The 19,526-nt window shown below is 37.2% G+C and overlaps 1 protein-coding gene across 1 annotated transcript in view; it reads right to left on the reverse strand.

The window, feature by feature from the left end:
• Positions 1-19,526, reverse strand: part of Glg1 (golgi glycoprotein 1) — a 120,886-nt gene that overhangs the window by 63,730 nt on the left and 37,630 nt on the right. Inside the window, exon 2 of the mRNA XM_076837438.1 lies at positions 2,785-2,817. Within this exon, the coding sequence (XP_076693553.1) occupies positions 2,785-2,817 (33 nt within the window). The remainder of the gene's footprint in view (positions 1-2,784; positions 2,818-19,526) is intronic.

Here is a 19,526-nt window from a genome sequence, read left to right on the forward strand (position 1 = left end):
GACTTACTCTGGTCCAATAATAGGTCATGATATTTTCCTCATTCCAGATGGGTTAAGCCCTGTGCCCTGTAGGAAGGAATACTGCATCCAGAGGCCAAGGATAATCTGAATAGATAGGCCTTGCTGAGTTTCCCCACCTTAGCAATAATTCCTACACAATGAGGTCTTTATAAAAACCTCAGAAGGACAGAGTTCCAGAAGGTTGAACACAAGGAGATTCCTGGAGGGCAGCATGCTCAGAGACACCTAAAAGCTCCGCACCCTTCTTCCATACCTTGACCTATATGCATCTCTTCATCTGTGTTTCTTATAACATCCTTTTTTTTTAATATTTTATTATTACGTGGTGCTGAGGGTCAAACCCAGTGCCTCACGCATGCTAGGCAAGCACTCTACCTCTGAGCCACAACCTCAGTCCCCTTGTAACATCCTTTAAAATAAATAGGTAAATGTAAGCCAGTGTTTCCCTGAGTTCTGAGAGCTGCTAGAGTAAATGAATCACACCTGAGGAGGGAGTTGTGGAAAACTCAATTTATAGCCACTTGGTCAGAATCACAAATAAAATGAGCTGGGAGCTGGGAACAATGTCACATTTCTGTAGTTCCAGCTACTTGGGAGGGTGAGGTGGGAGAATCAAGTCATTCTCAGAGTTCAAGGCCAGCTGAGCAATATTAGTAAAATCTGTCTCTTTTTAGAAAAACAAAACTAAACAAAATACCACCTGATGTTTGCCACTGGTATCTAAAAAGTGTGTGCTGGGGGAGGAGGACAGTCTTGGGAACTGAGGCCCTAACCCCTGTGACCTGATGCTCTCTCTAGGTAGACAGTGCTAGAACTGAACTGGTTTAGAGATACCCAGCGGACATCCACTGCTGCAGAACAGACTGCTTGCTGAAGGGAAGAAACCCTACTTATTTAGAGGTCAGAAGTCTTACACATTCACTGCTGTGTGACAACAGAGGGGGATGGGCCTTCCCAGCACAAGGCACATACAGTTAAGCTGATGGGTCATAACTCAACTCATGAAGAATCCACAGACTAGACTTCTTGTGCTGCTTCACATTCCTATCAGCAATGTAAGAAGACTCTAATTTATTCTCCATATCCATGCCAACATTTGTTACTGTCCATCTTTTTGATTACAGTCACCCTAGTGGGTGTGTATGGTTTTGGTTTGCAGTTCTTTAATGACAACACTACTGGGCATCTTCTCATGTGCTTACTGGTCACTTATATATCTTCTTTGGGGACAGGGTGGTGTTGGGGATTGAATCTAGGACCTCATGCATGGTAGGTATACATTCTGCCACTAAGCTATACGCCCAACCCTAAATTTGTTTCTTTCATCATAAGAGTTTTTTTTTTTTAATCTTTTTCAACACTAACTACACAATTATCAGAAAATATTTGCAAATATTTTCTTTCATTCTGTGGGTTGTTTTGAACTTTTCTTTTTTCCTTGGTGCTGGGGAATGAACCAGGGGCACTTAACCACTGAACCACATCCCCAGCCCCTTTTAAAATTTTTATTTAGAGACAGAGCCTCTCTAAGTTGCTAAAGACTGGCTTTGAACTCAAGATCCTCCTGCTTCAGCCTCCTAAGACACTGGGACAGGTGTGCGCCACCATGCCCAGCAAACTTTGACAGTCTCCTTTGAAGCACAAAAATTCTTAACTTGGTGAATTGATCTACTTATCAAATTTTATTTAGTTGCTTATTCTTTAGGTGTCACATCTAAGACACTATGCCTAATCTAAGGTCTTGAATGTTTACAACTATATTTATTCAACAGGTTTTACAGTTTAGCTCTTTCATGTAGGTTTTCAATGCATTTTTTAATATACAGTATGATTTGGGGCTCCAAATTCATTCCTTGTAATGTGGGGATCTAGTTGTTCCGATACTATTTGTTGAAAAGACTATTCCTTTCCTTACCAAATTACCTTCATACCCTTGCCGAAAATGAATCATGTGCCTATTTTTGAATTCTCAATTCTGTCTATCCTATTCAGTACCACAGTCTTGATATTGCAGCTTTTCAGTAAGTTTGAATTCAGGAAGTGTGACTATTATGTTTAGTGGGATTGTGTTAGTTCAAGTTTTCTTCTAGGACTCTTGAAGTTTTATTTTGCACTTTGAAGTCTCAGACCCCTCTAGATTTTTTTTTAGAATGAATAGTAAGAGCCAACTCTCCTGTTTTTTGGCAATCCCTATCCAATCTATCACTACACCAAGACAGGGTGATTTCTGATAATCTGACAAACACATATTCCTGAAAATCAAGTATCAACTCCATCATTAAGCCTTTCCTGACATAAACACATGAACAAAATTCAGTTTGTGTCACCACTGTATTCTGCACAGACTTCTATCAAAGCACCCAAAACTTTTTTGTATAGATTTGATTTCACAGTCTCCTTTTAATGTGCTACAACACATAGTAGATGACTGAATGATGAGTAAATGAAAGAACTTTAAAATACGGTATTTAAAATCTGTCAACTCGATAAGCAGATAACTCATTATTTTCATATGGTAGTGTAATGAAGAAACTTAAGCTTAAGTACCTAAATATTATTTGACAAAACTTGCCAGTTTCTATAATGAAGGAGTATTGTAGATATTGTAGATTTTACCCTGGTTCTTAACAAACATTTATTATCATTTTAAGATTAAGGGAATCTAAGAAAACACAAAGTTCCCTAGAACAACAGGAAGTATCCCAAAGTCTACCATCATAGATATAAAACACATATGGTGAGTTAAAAGAAATCTATACTTACATGATTGCAGTCTGAAGAAATTTCATTTTCAGGCTAGAAAGAAAGAAAAACAAATGATGTTTTAAAAAAGCAAAACAAAAAATTTCTCAAGTTTTCAAATACAATTTTCAAATTCAAAATAAACTTCAATACAAGAAATCTGAACAGTCAATTGAATATGTTTCTTCAATATAGGAGTAAAATGGTGTTATACACTTTTTAGGCTATTGGTAAGAAATGAACCAGAAAGGTACTTAGGAAGCAAAATCCCCTTCTAAGTCAATGGTACAATCTGGAAATGGGGAAAAATGCCCTAAAACAATAATAACAAAAGGACCCTTTCTTTTATATGATACTTTCTAATTTTAAAGAGGATCAGCCCAGCCCTTGTAATCCCAGCCACTTGAGAGCCTGAGGCAGGATAATCACAAATTCAAGGTCAGCCTTAGGAATTTAGTGAGTCCCTGTCTCAAAAAATAAAGAGGGGGCTGGGTATATAGCTCACTTGCTTCACATGCACAAGGCCCTGGATTCAATGCCCAGCATCACCAAAAAAAAAAAAAAAAAAAAAAAAAAAAAAAAAAAGCTGAGAATGTAGCTCCGTGGCATGGCACAGCACTACTACTAGGTTGAAGTCTAGTACCACCACCAAAAAAAAAAAAAAAAAAAAAAAAAAAAAAAAATTCAGGCATGACACAATGATACATGTGTCTTAAAAAAAAAAAAAAAAAAAAAAAAGTTAAATGTCTTCCAAAAATGACTTATAAAGAAGTGCAGAGAAGATCTATTAAAATTTAAGTGTACTGTCACCTTGGTGGATGATAAGTACATAGGAACTCTGTTCTATTTTTGAAACTTCTTATAAGTGTATGACTAGTAAACAGAAAATTAACACGGGTTGAAATTTTATTTATTCATTTATTCCCATGAATACATCTACCTTTTTTTTTTTTTTAAAGTGGGGAAGTACTGGGGATTGAACTCAGGGGCACACGACCACTGCCCACATCCCCAGCCCTATTCTGTATTTTGAGAGAGGGTCTCAATGAGTTGCTTAGCACCTTGCTTTTGCTGAGGCTGGCTTTGAACTCTAGATCCTTCTGCATCAGCATCCCGAGCCTCTGGGATTACAGGCAATGTGCCAACTGTGCCTGGCTACATTTGCTTTTAAAAGCTAGGTACAGTTAATGGATAAAATGAACTTTTAATTCTAGGAAGAAAGAAAAGTGGTTGGGGATGTGGCTCAGTGGTAGGGCACTTGCCTTGCATGCCTGAGGCCCTAAGTTTTGCCTGGTTTGCATAGCTCTGCAATACGTATTTCTTTTCATTTTCTTGTTCAGACCTTTAAAGGAGATAACCATTGTAATAAAACACACCATAAGAAAATGCTATTTCCCTTGAATTTTTGTGTTTTTTCAACCTATTCAAATCTGTTCAAATGAAGTAAGAAGTACTTACTATGAACTTTCTATGAAATATTACCAATTTTGGCTATTAACAGTGCCATTTTAAATAAAAAGGCATTTTTATTCAAAGATAAAGTTAAGGCAATAAAGAAACTAGTAAATATTAACAAATCAAGTGGCTACATATTACTTAAGGAGTAAAAAGGCTTCTATAGAAGGCTGCAGAATTTAGAAACAAAAATATACAAACTCACAAATTATATTAAAATTAACTTTAATTAGGTTGCTACAAAATCATGACATTATAACCTTACTTTTGAAGTTTCTTCCTACTTGTTTAAGAATAGATACTTTTAATGTCTTTCTGAGTCTCAGAAATCAGCCTCCATACACTGAGCTGATCCAGCTTAACTCTGTTCCCTTCCACTTCAATCTGAAGTGCTTAATAGGGGCCTTCTTGAAAGAAATTCAGAGCAGTGGAGAATCTTTAAAACAATGCCATGCTAGGCATGGTGACACACACTGTAATCCTAGCAGCTCACGAGGCTGAGGCAGGAGGATCCCATGTTAAAAGCTAGCCTCAACAATTTAGTGAGACCCTGTCTCAATAAAAAAGTAAAAAAGATCTAGAGATTCAGCTCAGTGTGCAAGTGCCTCTGGGCTGAATCACTGGTACCATATAAATAATAGGACTTGATTAGCTTTAGTCCAAGAAGAAAAACAGCATGGAATACGAAAATCTAGAATTACTAAAATAGAATAAGGCTAAAGAGTTTCTTCTTTTGTTAACAATTAATGAAAGTATATTATGGGGCGATTGCAAGAAATGAATCAACAAGTATATATTCATGTATCCCAAACTTCCATAGGCATTGCTGCAGGATATAAAAGATTTTGTCTAAGTCTCTGATCTTAGCTAGCTTACAATCCAGTTGTGTAGATAAAAGAGTAAAATCAAACAATTAAGCAAGTGTAGGAACCTGAGGAAGGCCAGATGAATTAGAACAGTGACCAGAAAGGAATGAAATGATTCCTCCAAAGAGGAAGTTACACGTTCCCTAGAGCTCAGGAAGAACAGAATAAAGCTATTAAAAAAAAAAAAAGAAGAAGAAGAAGTAAGAGGCAAGTACAGTGCATGCCTGTAATCCCAGTGGCCAGGGAGGCTGAGGCAGGAGGATTGAGAAGTCAGAGCCAGCCTCAGCAATGTCGAGGTGCTAAGTAATTCAGTGAGACTTGTCTCTAAATAAGATATAAAACAGGGTTGGGGATGTGGCTCAGTGGTCAAGTGCCCCTGAGTTCAATCCCCAGTGGAAGGGAGGAAGGAAGGAAAGAAGGAGGTCAGCAGTTAATCTACATTTTAATATATTTTTCAACATGTGAGATATTGAAATAAAAAAAAATCCAAAATGAAATCCTCATCAGTTTCAGAATCCTATTGTGACCCCACCCTTCAAATTAGAGGCATAGTGCTGGCTCCTAGTCTGTGGACTGCCACATCATCAACTGCTCTCCACCATTCTAGAGACAAAAATCTGTCTCTTACATCAAGTGTTTATTCACTGGAAAGAAAACTGTTCTCTTACAATGGGAAAATGAGAATAAAATTTTATGAAGCATACTAGTAAAGAAACTATTATGAGCCAGATACAGTGCTATATGCCTGTAACCTCAGCTACTCTAGAGACTGAGGCAGGCAGATCACAAGTTCAAGGCCAGCAAGACCCTTTGTCAAAATGAATAAAGGACTGGGGCTGTATGTCACTGGTAGAGCATTTGCCTAGCATGTGCAAGGCACTGGGTTTAATCCCAGTGGAGGGAGAGAGGGTGGAAGGAAAATAAACTATTACGAATAGAGGAAAGAGAAAAAGAAGAGAACCTAGCACACCTCCCAACCCCAACACATAAATGACTAAACCAGAGAAGGAACTTAGCTAATATCGAATGAATAATGCAGTAATGTAGTAACAGTGATAGGAACTGAGTACTTGGATACACTTGCCTGACTCCAATAAAGGGCATGTATGTGTGTGAAAAGACATAAAAGCCATCATTTAACTCAGGCAAATGCTACATTCATTTCTTACAACATGAAAGACTAAAAGAATAAATGAAATTGTATCCTATTTTACAGATGAAGATACTGAAGTACAGAGAAACTAAGTAACCGGATCAAAGGTATAGTGGTAGGAGATATACTGGGATGTAAATAATGACAACTATGTGCATGTACTCCTTTCAGCTTGGTGTCTTCCTAAAAAAGCCAGGTAGATAATGTGGCTCAGAGTGAGCCTAATTATGGGGGCCTTTGGATGGAGCAAGAAAAGGAAAGGGTAGACAGGATAAATGTGTTAATCTAGTGCTCTAGAGTGATTTGTCTGACAGTTAAATGATTAATTTTGATGCAGGCAGTCCAGATAAGAAAATGATCAAGAAATTAGATAAACTAGGGATCTGGATTAGCCCTTAAATAACCATAGTGAGTATAAAAATTTTGCTTAGTTATCCTGGCTTTTCTAAATCAATGACTCAAATATTTTGGGTATTATTCACTTAATGTACTTTGTTGTCCTAGTTGGTAAACCAAAGCTGAAATCATTGATTTTTAAATTTAATCTCCCTGCCCGTCCTTTAGGTTCTATAAATTTAGAGCTGGTTTTAAGGGAAGGGATAACATGATAGGAAAGGAACAAAAGTAGTACTGTATTCAGCCATAGAAGCTGTGTAGCTGTACAAAGGTCACTGAACTTCTCCCAGACTCAAGGCTAGGCTTTGGCACAAAATGGATTTCTTCATGTAGGATCTAGAAACAATTTTTAGGAATCCAATATTTTCTTAAAACACAATATTTTGTATGTAATTTTACTCTTCTGAGAATAGTATCCACAGCTGTTACAGTCCCCCCAAAGTTTATAAAATAGAGAAATAAGAATTATTGGTTGATGCCAGGCACAGTGGCGCACACCTATAATCCCAGCAGCTTGGGAGGTGGAGGCAGAAGGATGGAGAACTCAAATGCAGTCTTAGCAACACAGTGAGGCCCTAAGCAACTCAGAGAGACTCTGTCTCTAAATAATAAACAAAAAAGGCTGGGGATGTGGCTCAGTGGTTAAGCACCTCTGGGTTCAATCCCTGGTACCAAAATTTAAAAAAAGGAAAGAAAGAAACATCGGTTGGACACTTTTAAGCTTCTTTCCAATTTTATGAGTCAATAAAATCTGAGATGTGGAATTTTTTAAAAGTCATTAAAAAATATATATATATGTGTATATATATATATTTTTTTTGTGTGTGTATGAGCCTTTATTGTTATTTATTTTTATTTGATGCTGAGAATTGAGCCCAGTACCTCACATATGCTAGGCAAGTGCTCTACCACTGAGCCACAACCAAAGCCCCTGAGATGTGGAATTTAAAAACAGAAGTACATATTGAATTTCAAGTCTTTCATTTTAGCTAATTTGTATATGATGATGGCCACTACAGTTTTATTTTAATCATTCTTTCCTATCCAAGTCACAATAGGTTTGAGAATAAACTACTGAGAAGCTTGGGTGTAAATATTCTCAATTGAATCAACCATCCCATTCACTTAGGATGATGGTTTTCACAGGAAGTATGAGCCCAGGAACTATGGTCTCCCCAAGGTGAACAGGCTGAGTGATAGTCTGGCTCAGGAAATAAAGGATTCACAAAACTAACCTGGAAGCTGTCCCAGTTTCTGAAACAGAAATGCTTGGGAGTTGGATGGTGTCTAAAATATGGAACAGTCTACATTTTCATTAGCTGATGTATTGAAATAACCATCAGGAACATAAAGGCATAAGTTCCTTTTTTAAGCATGGGGTACTAAATAAAGTGACGGATTTGTTTTTCTAATCATCTGGGAGAAAACAGAAAAAGTACTATGGAAGGCACACTTTCATGGCCTTGCATCTGAAGGCAACAACAACCTGATGCCTCTGCCTGAGCAGGAATACTCTACTATAGTAGTGAGTAAATTCTTCTGGGAGTTTATTCATTATTATTATTATTCATTGTTATTCAAGAACCCAGTAAACTCCCAATCACATGAACAATTCATTTATTAACTTGGTCCAAAGCCCGCTCCCCCAAAGGAAAATAAACATAATGTAATTGTCATCTAATCAGATAAACCCCATCTTTTAGAGTCTTAGAAATTTTTCCCTGAGCAATCTTAATCCTCAATCAGATTCATAACTGCTTCCCTCTTAGTGCCTCATCTGGCTCAATCAGAATGTATTTTTCTTATTTGTATCCAGGGATAGCAGCTGAGTATTATTTTTCCAAAAAGGACAGTGATCGACCATAGGCTTTATGCACCCCAACAATGATGATTCACTGAAGAGCTGTGCTTTTGTATGAATCTTCAACATTCACTGACCTTAAAAAAAAAAAAAAAAACACCTACTTTACAAGTCCAGTGGGAGGTTTTTATGAAATACAAATGCTGGCTGGCTCTAGTAAATGAGTGTTTAAGGAGTAAAAACATGAGCCCACACCTAACCATCTAACCAACATTCAGTTGAATGTGTACTGAGGAAGGCAGTACGTGATATTTCAAAGAAGGAAAAAAAGTACCATCAACTCCATGAGAAGAACAACAGAAAGAACATGAGGGAATGCTGCATGGGGAGGACACATCTGAGATGAGTACTATGGGGGCTGTGGTCTGGCTGTGCAAAGCAGAACACAGGATGGGGGAGGGGTTGGAAAGGCATTCTCTGTATAGAAGGCAGAGACTTGAGTGAGAAAGGGAAGCCCTAAGGTGAACATCTCTTAATATATGGTGAGATAACTACTAGGTTTTAATAAAAATCCTAACACAGGTCCAATAATGGCTTCCCATAGTCCAAATGAATATGTTATTCTAAGCACAGTGTGGTGGGTTTAATATACTTTTATTACTTGTGTGCTTCCCAAGTGGTTTGGTGGAATAATAATACAGCTGGCAAATATTATACAGTAATTCACTTGTATAGGAATATGTTGAGTTTTAAAAGGGGTAAAAGATATACAAGTAAGATTCCTAAAAACACAAATAGGGCCAATTTATCCCTGGTTCTTGGGACAGTCTCACATACAGAATGGTAAAAGGGCTATGGTGAGATCACAAATTTATTTTTCCTGTATCTTCAAAATGAAAAATCTCTTTTGATTCTAATAAGGTAAAAGGGTATGGGTATGTTACCATGAGAATTAACAGAATGGCTTGCATAGCCTGAAATCCCAGTGGCTGGGGGAACTGAGACAGGAGGATCATGGGTTCAAAGCCAGCCTCAGCAACAGGGAGGTGCTAAGCAACTCAGTGAGACCCTGTCTCCAAATAAAACACAAAATAGAGCTGGGGATGTGGCTCAGTAGTTGAGTGTCCCTGAGTTCAATCCCCAGTACTCTCCCTCCCTCCTCACCCTCCCGCACCCCCACAAAAAAAAAAAAAAAAGGAATAGCTCAGATAGCATACTTTACTCATAGATACAAATACTGGCAAGACATTAAAAAAGAAAAGGGGGAGGGGAGGACCAAGAAAGAAAAATCTAAATATAGTTAAACTGACCAAATGGAACTATAAAAAATTAATATAATTTATCAATCTTCTTGCCAGAGCAGGGAATGAAAAACACTTAATAAGGATACAGTAATTTAGTTACTGAACAAAAATTGCATCATTACATTATAACAAATACAATGTTTTTTACATTGGTTTGTGGTTTTTACAAATTTGTAAATATAAAACATAAATAAGCCAGGCATAGTGGGTGCATGTCTTTAATCTAGCTACTTGGGAGGCTAAAGGTTTCAGGCCAGCTTGGGCAGCTTGGCAAGACCCTGTTTCAAATAAAATTAAAAAGAGGGTTGGGGGTGTATCACAGTGGTACAGCACTTGCTTAACATGTGCAAGGACCTGGGCTCAATCCCCAAGTACTACAACCAAAAATAAATAAATAAATAAAAATGCAATTATAACTTTGCCGGACTCTCTGCTCCCTTTCTTCATTGTGAATGAATGTACTACTCTGGGAGCAAATCACTCAAACAAGAGCTTACTGTCAAAAACTTTTTCTTCCTACCACTTGTTTTTTCTTCTGAGGAGATGATTTAGAATTACAACACTCTTTGGTGCTGGTGATAAGGATTTTTATCTAACTTACAGGGAAAGGAAAAAGAGAGGCACTTTATCAAATGCTTGGTCAGATTCCAAACTTGGGCAGATTTATCAACTTGGCTCCCAGCCAGGGGAAGCATACAGCTATAAAGGAATACAAGGCCTGTCTGCACAGTTCAGTTGCCTAAATAAAGTCAGTCACGGTGTCCATAGGAGTGTCACAGACAGCATTATCACTTGTTCTGAAGTGGCTAACATCTACAAACTGTTTTGTGCAGCAAAAAGACCACTCTTCTGATGTGTGAGGCTGTAACTAGTACTGAGGATATAGATATCCTGTGCTACTACTACCAAAATGCAGTTATTAAAATTCTATAAAAGATAATCCTGCTTTACCAATTTCATGAAGCTATTATGAGCATCATGAGAAAAGTTGTGTAGAAAACTTTTAAAAATTATAGACTTTACAAATATATCACTGGCCTTTTATTCTTAGCAAAAATCTTTTAACATCAAAAACATCACTAAAGATAAAAAGTAAAATTACTACTATCCAGGAAATTATATTTCACACATGCAAATAATAAGAATCTAAAACATATGATATACATATTTGGCTGTAAGTGTATATATTATCTTTGAAAGGATACACAAATGGATTTTTATTATATACCTTTTGTACTTTTTAAATTTTGTACCATGTGCAAAAAAAAAAAAATCAAGTGCAAAGTGACATACACAGACATCTCTGAAAATATGCAGAATATGGTTCATGGTTGGGAAATCAAGAGAGTTTAATGATACTCTGTATTTTTTTCCAACTTGTTTTTTAGTTATACATGACAGTATATTTTGACATATTATATATACATGAAGTGTAACTTCCCACTCTTCTATTTGTGCATGAAGTGGAGTTACACTGGTCATGTGTTCATATATGAATATAGGAAGAGTCTCTGTATGTTTTGTTTTGTTCCTTTCTATTGTCTATTTCAAAGGGTGATGGTAGGAAAGAAATATGGGATATCTAGATCCTCCAGACATGGCAAACAGCAATCTGGCTCTCTGGGTCCTAAACTGGTAGTTCTGCGCTAAGAAAAATACATTAACCACTTAGTTTCCCCAGGATGTCCAACTTTTATATGGGAGTTTAAAATGGAAGGTGAAGGGGCTGGGGATGTGGCTCAAGTGGTAGCACGCTCGCCTGACATGCGTGCAGCCTGGGTTTGATCCTCAGCACCACATACAAATAAAGATGTTGTATCTGCCGAAAATAAAAAATAAAATGGAAGGTGAAAACAAAATTCTTTAAAGGGCATTATATGATTTATGAACAGAATATCGATTTTGATATGCCATCTCTTTACTTATTTGCCCTCTGGGACAGCTCAACGTGGTTATAAACTTGTAGAAACAGTAGCTTAAATGCAAAACAGAAAAATAGACTACAATATAAAAAAACATTTCCAGACATCTAACATGTCTACACCCAACTATGGTACAATTCTATTCTATTTTGAAGGGATAAAAACAAAAAAGGCATATATACTTATAAAATTTTAAAAAAGGTCATAAAATAAATATACTTTCTCATGTCCCATACCCAAGTACCTAAAAATACCATATTTCATCCATACTGACTAATGGTAAGTGCATTACTAGTAAGCAAGAGCAAATAAGCTGTGTGAGCTGGCAAAACATGCAGATTTCTTTCGATAAAACCCAGTTCAAGTAACTGGCACTTCTAGGAGAACAGCTTTGTTCTGGGACTGGCCTTCCATCTAAATTAAGACAGCATACTATATTACTATATAATTCTGAAATACATGTGGCTCAAAGGAGTCTAGAGCTGCCAGATGTGGTGGCAATCCTGTAATCCCAGCAGCCTGGGAAGAGCACAAGTTCAAAGCCAGCCTTAGTAACTTAGCAAGGCCCTAAGCAACTCAGCAAGAGTCTGTCTCAAAATAAAAATAAAAAAATAAAAAGGGCTGTAGGGATGTAACTCAGTGGTAAAATGCCCCTTGGTTAAATCCTCAGTACCAAAAAAATTTTTTTGAATCTTCTGGGGTTTACAAACATTAAGCATAAAATCTTTAAAAGGTCTCCACGTTTCTTCTTGCTTAAATAATACCATTCCACAGTTGGTAGAAAAAAGATACTACTAATTAAACATTAATAATTACTACTATATCAAACTATAATTGAGGAAATGACAGAAATTAATGCTTAACTTGGGAAATACTGATAAATTAATGCAAACATTAATAAAGATATACTCTTCTACAGGACTTCTCTATAACCTCCAGAATACATCTGGGCCTTCTAAAGTGGTAATTTTCAATTAAAAAAATTAATTGATTTTATAACCAAAGTGCAAAGTATCAAAGACTAGAAGAATCCTTTTGACAGTACTCCAGCTGAGCCAAAGAACAATATAGACTTAAACAAATGATGTGAAATCATTATGCCCATGTTCCAGTTAGAATAGGGAGGAAACGAAACAAATTTTGCCTCCAACTGCTGCAAATCTACTATAATTCCATAAAAAGAGATAACTGCCTTCCAAAGCAGGGGAAGTATCGTCAAAAAGTGACTGGAAGGAAAGAAAGTGGCTCGTTCTTTCAGAAACAGTTTTGAAACATTTCATAAGTGTATCGATGGTTCAAATGTTATCTCCCTGGTAAAGAATGTTAATTTCCAGGAACAGGAACAGAGGACACTCCCAGGTATTTCTAGCACTCATTACTGCACAGTTTATAGGACTGATTATGCAGCATGGACTCTGGAGAGAAAGATCTGGATCAAATTTGGCTCTTCTAGATACTAGCTGTATGAACCAGGACAAATCATTTGACTTTTGTAAGCCTAAATATAAATGGAATGAGAATGTTTGCTTCACATGTAGACATACATAGAGCAAAATATGAAACCAGCATACAACAATGTTCACTATAAGCATGTAATAAATACCATTTAGTTATCATACTTATTCTATGCTTCTAAAAGAGAGTTAATTTTGCACTACCTGACTCCAAAATACATCAATCTCAAAAGTAAAAAAATAAAAAGAGATTTTCTTATTAAGCATCAACTTCAGGAGTAAGCTTATAAGATATATAGGGCTGTGGAGTAGCTCAAGGTTTGCTCAGTATGCACAAGGCTCTGGGTTCCATCCCTAGAAAACACACACACACACACACACACACACACACACACAATAAATAAATAATAAAATACTTATATACAGATTCTCAGCTACAGAAATGCAACTTCAGTTTGAATTAGTTTAGTTATTTTAGGATAAATCAGAAAAGGGATAAACTAATAGAATATTATGGTGGAAAAAAATCTTACCTTAATGGGAAGAATGGTCTTTAAATCACTCCATTATTTTTGTTTGTTTGTTTTTTTGTTTTGCTGGTACTAGGGTTGAACCAAGTGATGCTCGACCACGAAGCTGTTATTCCCTTGCCTTTTTATTTTTTGAGACAGAATCTTACTAAACTGTCGAAGCTACGCCAGGATCCAGGTGACTCAGAAGGCTGAAGTAGGAGGATCCCAAGTTTGAGGCCAGCCTGAGCAATATAGTGAGACCCTGACTCAAAAAATAAAAAGGCTAGGATACACATCAGTGTACATAAGTGCCTCTGGGTTCAATCTCTAGCACCAAAACAAACAAACAAACAAACAAACAAATCAATCACCTGACAGTCAACCTATGAACAGGTGCAAAAAGGAGGTTCAGAGCTCTACCTCTATAATTCTTCTCAGACATTTTTATATTATTTAAAATTTTCACCATCACAATTATTACTCTTCAGAAGAAAATATTGAGAATTTTAATGTGTAAAACACAAAGTTTTAATTTTAAGGCCTCCAAAACTTTTATCTACACCAGAAAGAAAGAAGTATCAATGACTATATTATTGATACTGGGATAATTCTGACCTAATGGCAAGTTAATGCAGTTTGAAAAGATGGTGAATGCACCGATTCTTTTCCCAAAAAGTCTTAAAATTAAACAAATTATCTCAACATCCATAACTTACCAAATTATTCAACGGACACTGAAATTGTCCCTGTTTCTAGAACAAAGAAAGTGTGCATATAGGATGCCGACTTTCAGGTTTCAACAGTCTCTCATTACTTAATCTTGGGGCAACTAAAAGTTCCAAAATTTTTCTGGATTCAATGCATTCCCTGGCCTCCAAGGAGATGGTAACATCTCAATTAAAAAAAAAAAAAAAAAAACAGCTGGGCACAGTGGTGCACGACTGTAATACCAGCAGCTAGGGAGGCTGAGGTAGGAAGATTTCAAGTTCAAGGCCAGTGTATAGAACTTAGTAAGACCTTGTTTCAAAAAATAAAATAAAATAAAAAACTGGGATGTAGCTCAGTGACAAAGTGCTCCTAGGTTCAATCCCCAGTACCACCCCTATCCCACAAAAAAGAAAGAAAAAAATCGAACCTACCCAGTTCTGACAGCACAACCAAGATGTCACCAAACAGGCAATTACACAATTTGCTGCCACAAATTCAGAATCTTGAGATTCTTCCAGAAACTATTAGGATTCTAACAAATTTAATTCTTGGTTGATCACAAAACCTCCTGCAGTATCTGGCTGAATTTTTTTTTCTTAAGGTAATAGTTCTGATACTTAAGAAAGTTCCTGGAAGTGAGTAATCTCAGCGTGGCCTACCTCCATACTAGGTACATAATGATGTTCCATAAATATTTATTATTTTGTTGGGCTGAGGTTGTGCCTCAGTGGTAGAGCGCTTGCTTAGCATGCATGAGGCACTGGGTTCAGTCCTCAGCACCACATAAATGTAAAATAAAGATATTGTGTCCATCTAAAAAACAAAAAAGTAAATATTTTAAAAAATATGTTTATTATTTTGTTGATGACAAAATATATCTGACCTCTAGGCTTCCGAAAGCAAACTGTCAGCTACTAGGGTTAAGCTAGCATAACCAGCTTCTCCCAACTGTTTTTTTTTTTTTTTTTTTTTTTTTGTGGTCTATTTTTTAGGTCTTTCAATCTAATTCTCTCACCTATCCCCAAACCAAGACAAAACCTGGCTTTGGGAGTGCCACTCAGTGGTAGAGCCCAGGCCTAGCATGCCTGAGGTACCTTTTTTTTTTTTTAACTTTTTTTTTGTGTGTGTGGTGCTGGGAAAGGAGCCCAGTGCTTCATACCTATGAAGCAAGCGCTCCATCACTGAGCCACAACCCCAGCCCAAGAAGCACTGGTTTTGGTCCCCAACACAGCAAAAACAACAAGAACAAACAAACAAAAACACTAGAGAAAACATAAAAAGTCATGAGATGGATTCAAGCTGGCCAGAACAGAAATTATTAAATAGGATTCAAAGAGCATTTTTTTAAAGAATTTTAATATTTATTTTTTAGTTATCGGCGGACACAACATCTTTGTCTGTACGTGGTGCTGAGGATCGAACCCGGGCCGCACGCATGCCAGGCGAGCGCACTACCGCTTGAGCCACATCCCCAGGCCCTCAAAGAGCATTTTTAAAATTTTTGTTCTCAGAAAATTAATACAGGGGCTGGGGATGTGGTTCAAGCGGTAGCGCGCTCGCCTGGCATGCGTGCGGCCCGGGTTCGATCCTCGGCACCACGTACAGACAAAGATGTTGTGTCCACCAAATACTAAAAAAAAAAATAAATAAATATTAAAATTCTCTCTCTCTCCCTCTTTCTCACTCTCTCTCACTCTTTAAAATAAATAAATAAATAAATAAATAATTGTTTAAAAAAAAAAAGAAAATTAATACAGTTTTTGTTTTTCTCAGGGGAAAAGCAGTAGATGGGGTGGTTGTCAAGAAGTCTGCTTCTGTAGTTCCTCTGTACACTTTTCAAGAAATTCATCACCATTATTTATTTAAATGCAATTCCCCCCCACCCCCGGAGAAATTGCCCTACTTTCTAATGAAACTTTAAGAAATGACCAAGATATAAAACTATGCACATAAATACCAACAGATTATCTTTCAGGGGTGGGGGGATAAATTCTAAATGAAATTATAAGTCTAGTTTTCATATGATAACTTAACTCTTAAACTTTAACTTTTTAAACAGCTCAGCCACCTGTCCACAGGCAAGTGTGTGTAGTAGCGCACACCTGTAATTCTAGAGACTCCTGGAGGCTGAGGCAGGAAGACTGCAAGTTTCAGGACAGCCTTAGCAACTTAGTGAGGCCCTAAATGAGCAATTTAGTGAGACACTGTCTCAATTTTAAAAAGTAAAAAGGGGGGGCTGGGGATGTGGCTCAAGTGGTAGTGCGCTCGCCTGGCATGCGTGCGGCCCGGGTTCGATCCTCAGCACCACATACAAACAAAGATGTTGTGTCCACCGATAACTGAAAAATAAATATTAAAAAATTCTCTCTCTCTCTCTCTCACTCTCTCTTTAAAAAAAAAAAAAAAAAAAAGTAAAAAGGGCTTGAAATATAGCTCAGTGGTTCAATCCCCAGTACCAAAATAAACAAACCTTCCCCCCAAACACACCCTTTTCTGAATTTCTGAAGATTTGGCTGATGTATCACTGATTACACGGACAACTTAATGTTTGGTTTGAGGCTGTCCCCTAAACATGCATGTGTTAGAACCTTAATTCTACATGTCTGTAACACCAGCTATTTGGAGGATCATGAGTTTGAAGCCAGAATTAGTAACTTAGCAAGGTCAAACAAAAAAAACCAAACCATAAGCCAGGTGTGGTACCCAGGTGTTCAGGAAGCTGAGGCAGGAGGATTGCAGGTTCAAAGGCAGACTCAGCAACTTAGTGAGTGTAATGGGGCAGACTACTCAGAAGATGTACCAAGTTCATTTTGTCGGCACTGGAGTCTTTATTTAGCCAACCAGCCAGTGACTGCTCCCTATACGACCCATAACTGTCTCCACAAGGAACAGCCTCAAGCCTGAGTATTTCAGGGTTTTTAAAGGCAAAAAATTACATCTGGGTTGATGTAGCTGCAAGCAAGCAAGGGTACAGAAGCTGAACTGAGCAGTTAGTGAAACGATGTAATGGGTACATTGGTATCTTTCACTGGACTTTCCAGGTTGGCATAGCAGTAAGCAAGCAGAAGGGATGTGGATCAAAATGACCCTAGTTGAGTACAAGTTACAGAGTGGTTACTAATGTCTAGACAATCAATCTCTGACAGGGTACAACATTGCCCAAGAAGAATTGAACCAAAGAGGGAACAATTGTACACTATATAAGAATTGCCATTTTGTGTTGCCAAACATGCTATGCAACTATCTATTGGTAAGTTCAGAAGAGGAGTGTTCCCATGGGGGGAGAAGCATTTTCTAAATGACATGGAGACTCAAGGTAAAATGGAGTCTGTTTGGTCATTGCCCATATACCCTGGCCCATAACAGTGAGATACTAAGCAATTTAGTGAGACTCTATCTCAAAATAAAAAATAAAAAAAGGGGGTAGGGATGTAGCTCATTGGTAGAGTGTCCTTGGATTCAATCACAGTAACCTCCCTCCCCACCCCACCACACACACCTTTAATTATTCAGAGCGGCAATGTGGGGAAGTGGGGCCTATAGAGAGGTTTTTAGGTCCTGGAGGTGCAGCCCTCATGAATAGATTACTACCTCTCTAGAAGAAAGGGGTTATCTATGTTGGGAGTTTGGTGCTATTTGCCTCTTGCACAGATGCCCTCTCCTTCCTTCCCATTCTTCTTTCCACAGACTTGTATCATCATCTAAGATCAATATTTGCAATCTCTTTTCCTTGTGGAGGGGTCAAATATGAGACAAAAACGTTATCATCAAGAAAGGGCATAGCTGGGGTTGTGGCTCAAGCGGTATCACCCAGGTCCGATCCTCAGCACCACATACAGAGAAAGATGTTGTGTCCGCCAATAAATTAAAAAAATAAATAAATAAATATTAAAATTAAAAAAAAAAAAAAGAAAGGGTATAGCAGTAGAGGATGCTAGCAATAAGTGGTACTAAAATACTTATTGATTGGGTTCTTAAAGGTACAAACTCTCCTTTCTTGTAGCCGCCATTTCGAAAGCCGCTTCTGAAGTGGGGTAAGAGAGTTCATGAAATTCTGAGTACATTTAATTTGGTCAAATGTTGAAGCTGGTAGGAGAAAAAAAATGACAGACTACTGAGATGTACTGGAATTCTAATATGTCCTGGTCAATATGTTGGCTTTAAAAAGATAAGCATATGGGAGCAGCGGCTCTGCTTCACGCCAGGCCACGGTCCACACTGTGTGGTTTTTCCACTGTAACAGCAGTTCTACCATATGGTGTGGCTTTTGTTGGCACAAGCAGGATAGATAATGCCCAAAACTCATGGGTCATGAAATGTGATAAATTCCAAATTTAAAACATAAGAATTTTGAAATTAAAAGGACCTTTTTAAGATTTTAAAAATATTAGATTTTCATCGTTTAAGGCTCTTTAGGCAACAACTCAGTTTTTGAAAGACAAAGATTCAAACAAAAGACACGAGATAGGAAATAAGTTTGGTAATAAGTTCCTGAAAAAAATTATTTTAAAGATTTAAATAAAACCTCTTTTTTAGTTATACTATAAATACAAAGGTGCAATGTACAGAAACAGCTTTTAGAATACTATATTTTGATAATGCCAAACAAGGACAGTAGATGTGAGAAGTTGGAGATCTTATCAATGAGAATACCTATATTATTCTCCAGCCACTTCTCCAAGGTTTTTGCACAATAACACAATCACCTCAGCCACTCAAAGTGTTTTAATATTTGAAGTTAGAGTAACCTTGGAAAGATTCATGTTGAACATAACAAATTATTTAATTGCTACTAACTCAGCCCTGGAATTGAGGAACAAAGTTAAGCATTCAAAAATCAACAGTTTCAATTGGGGTAATAATACTAATTCCAGGAAAAAAAAAAATTTTTTTTTGAGCTTCCTCATTTGTTTCAATGCTAACCTTTCCCACAAGCCTGCTCCTTTTCTCTGAATTAGGTTAATTATAGGTAATAAAAATAGCTTTTCATCTGCCCTGTGCTGGCAAAATGGGTTTTGTGAACTGTTTTACAGAAGGCAGGACAGTTTTTAAGATAAGGCTGAATTTAAACTTGCAAGTGAAAATTCCACTTTCCTACCCTCCAATACACTGCACAAAAACAGGTAAAAATCATCTAGAACAAGGTGAATTATAAAATGTTATTTAACAGTTACCTGAAGAGGGCCTTGGTC

This window comes from Callospermophilus lateralis, chromosome 18 (assembly GCF_048772815.1).
Source record: "Callospermophilus lateralis isolate mCalLat2 chromosome 18, mCalLat2.hap1, whole genome shotgun sequence".
Taxonomy (NCBI): domain Eukaryota; kingdom Metazoa; phylum Chordata; class Mammalia; order Rodentia; family Sciuridae; genus Callospermophilus; species Callospermophilus lateralis.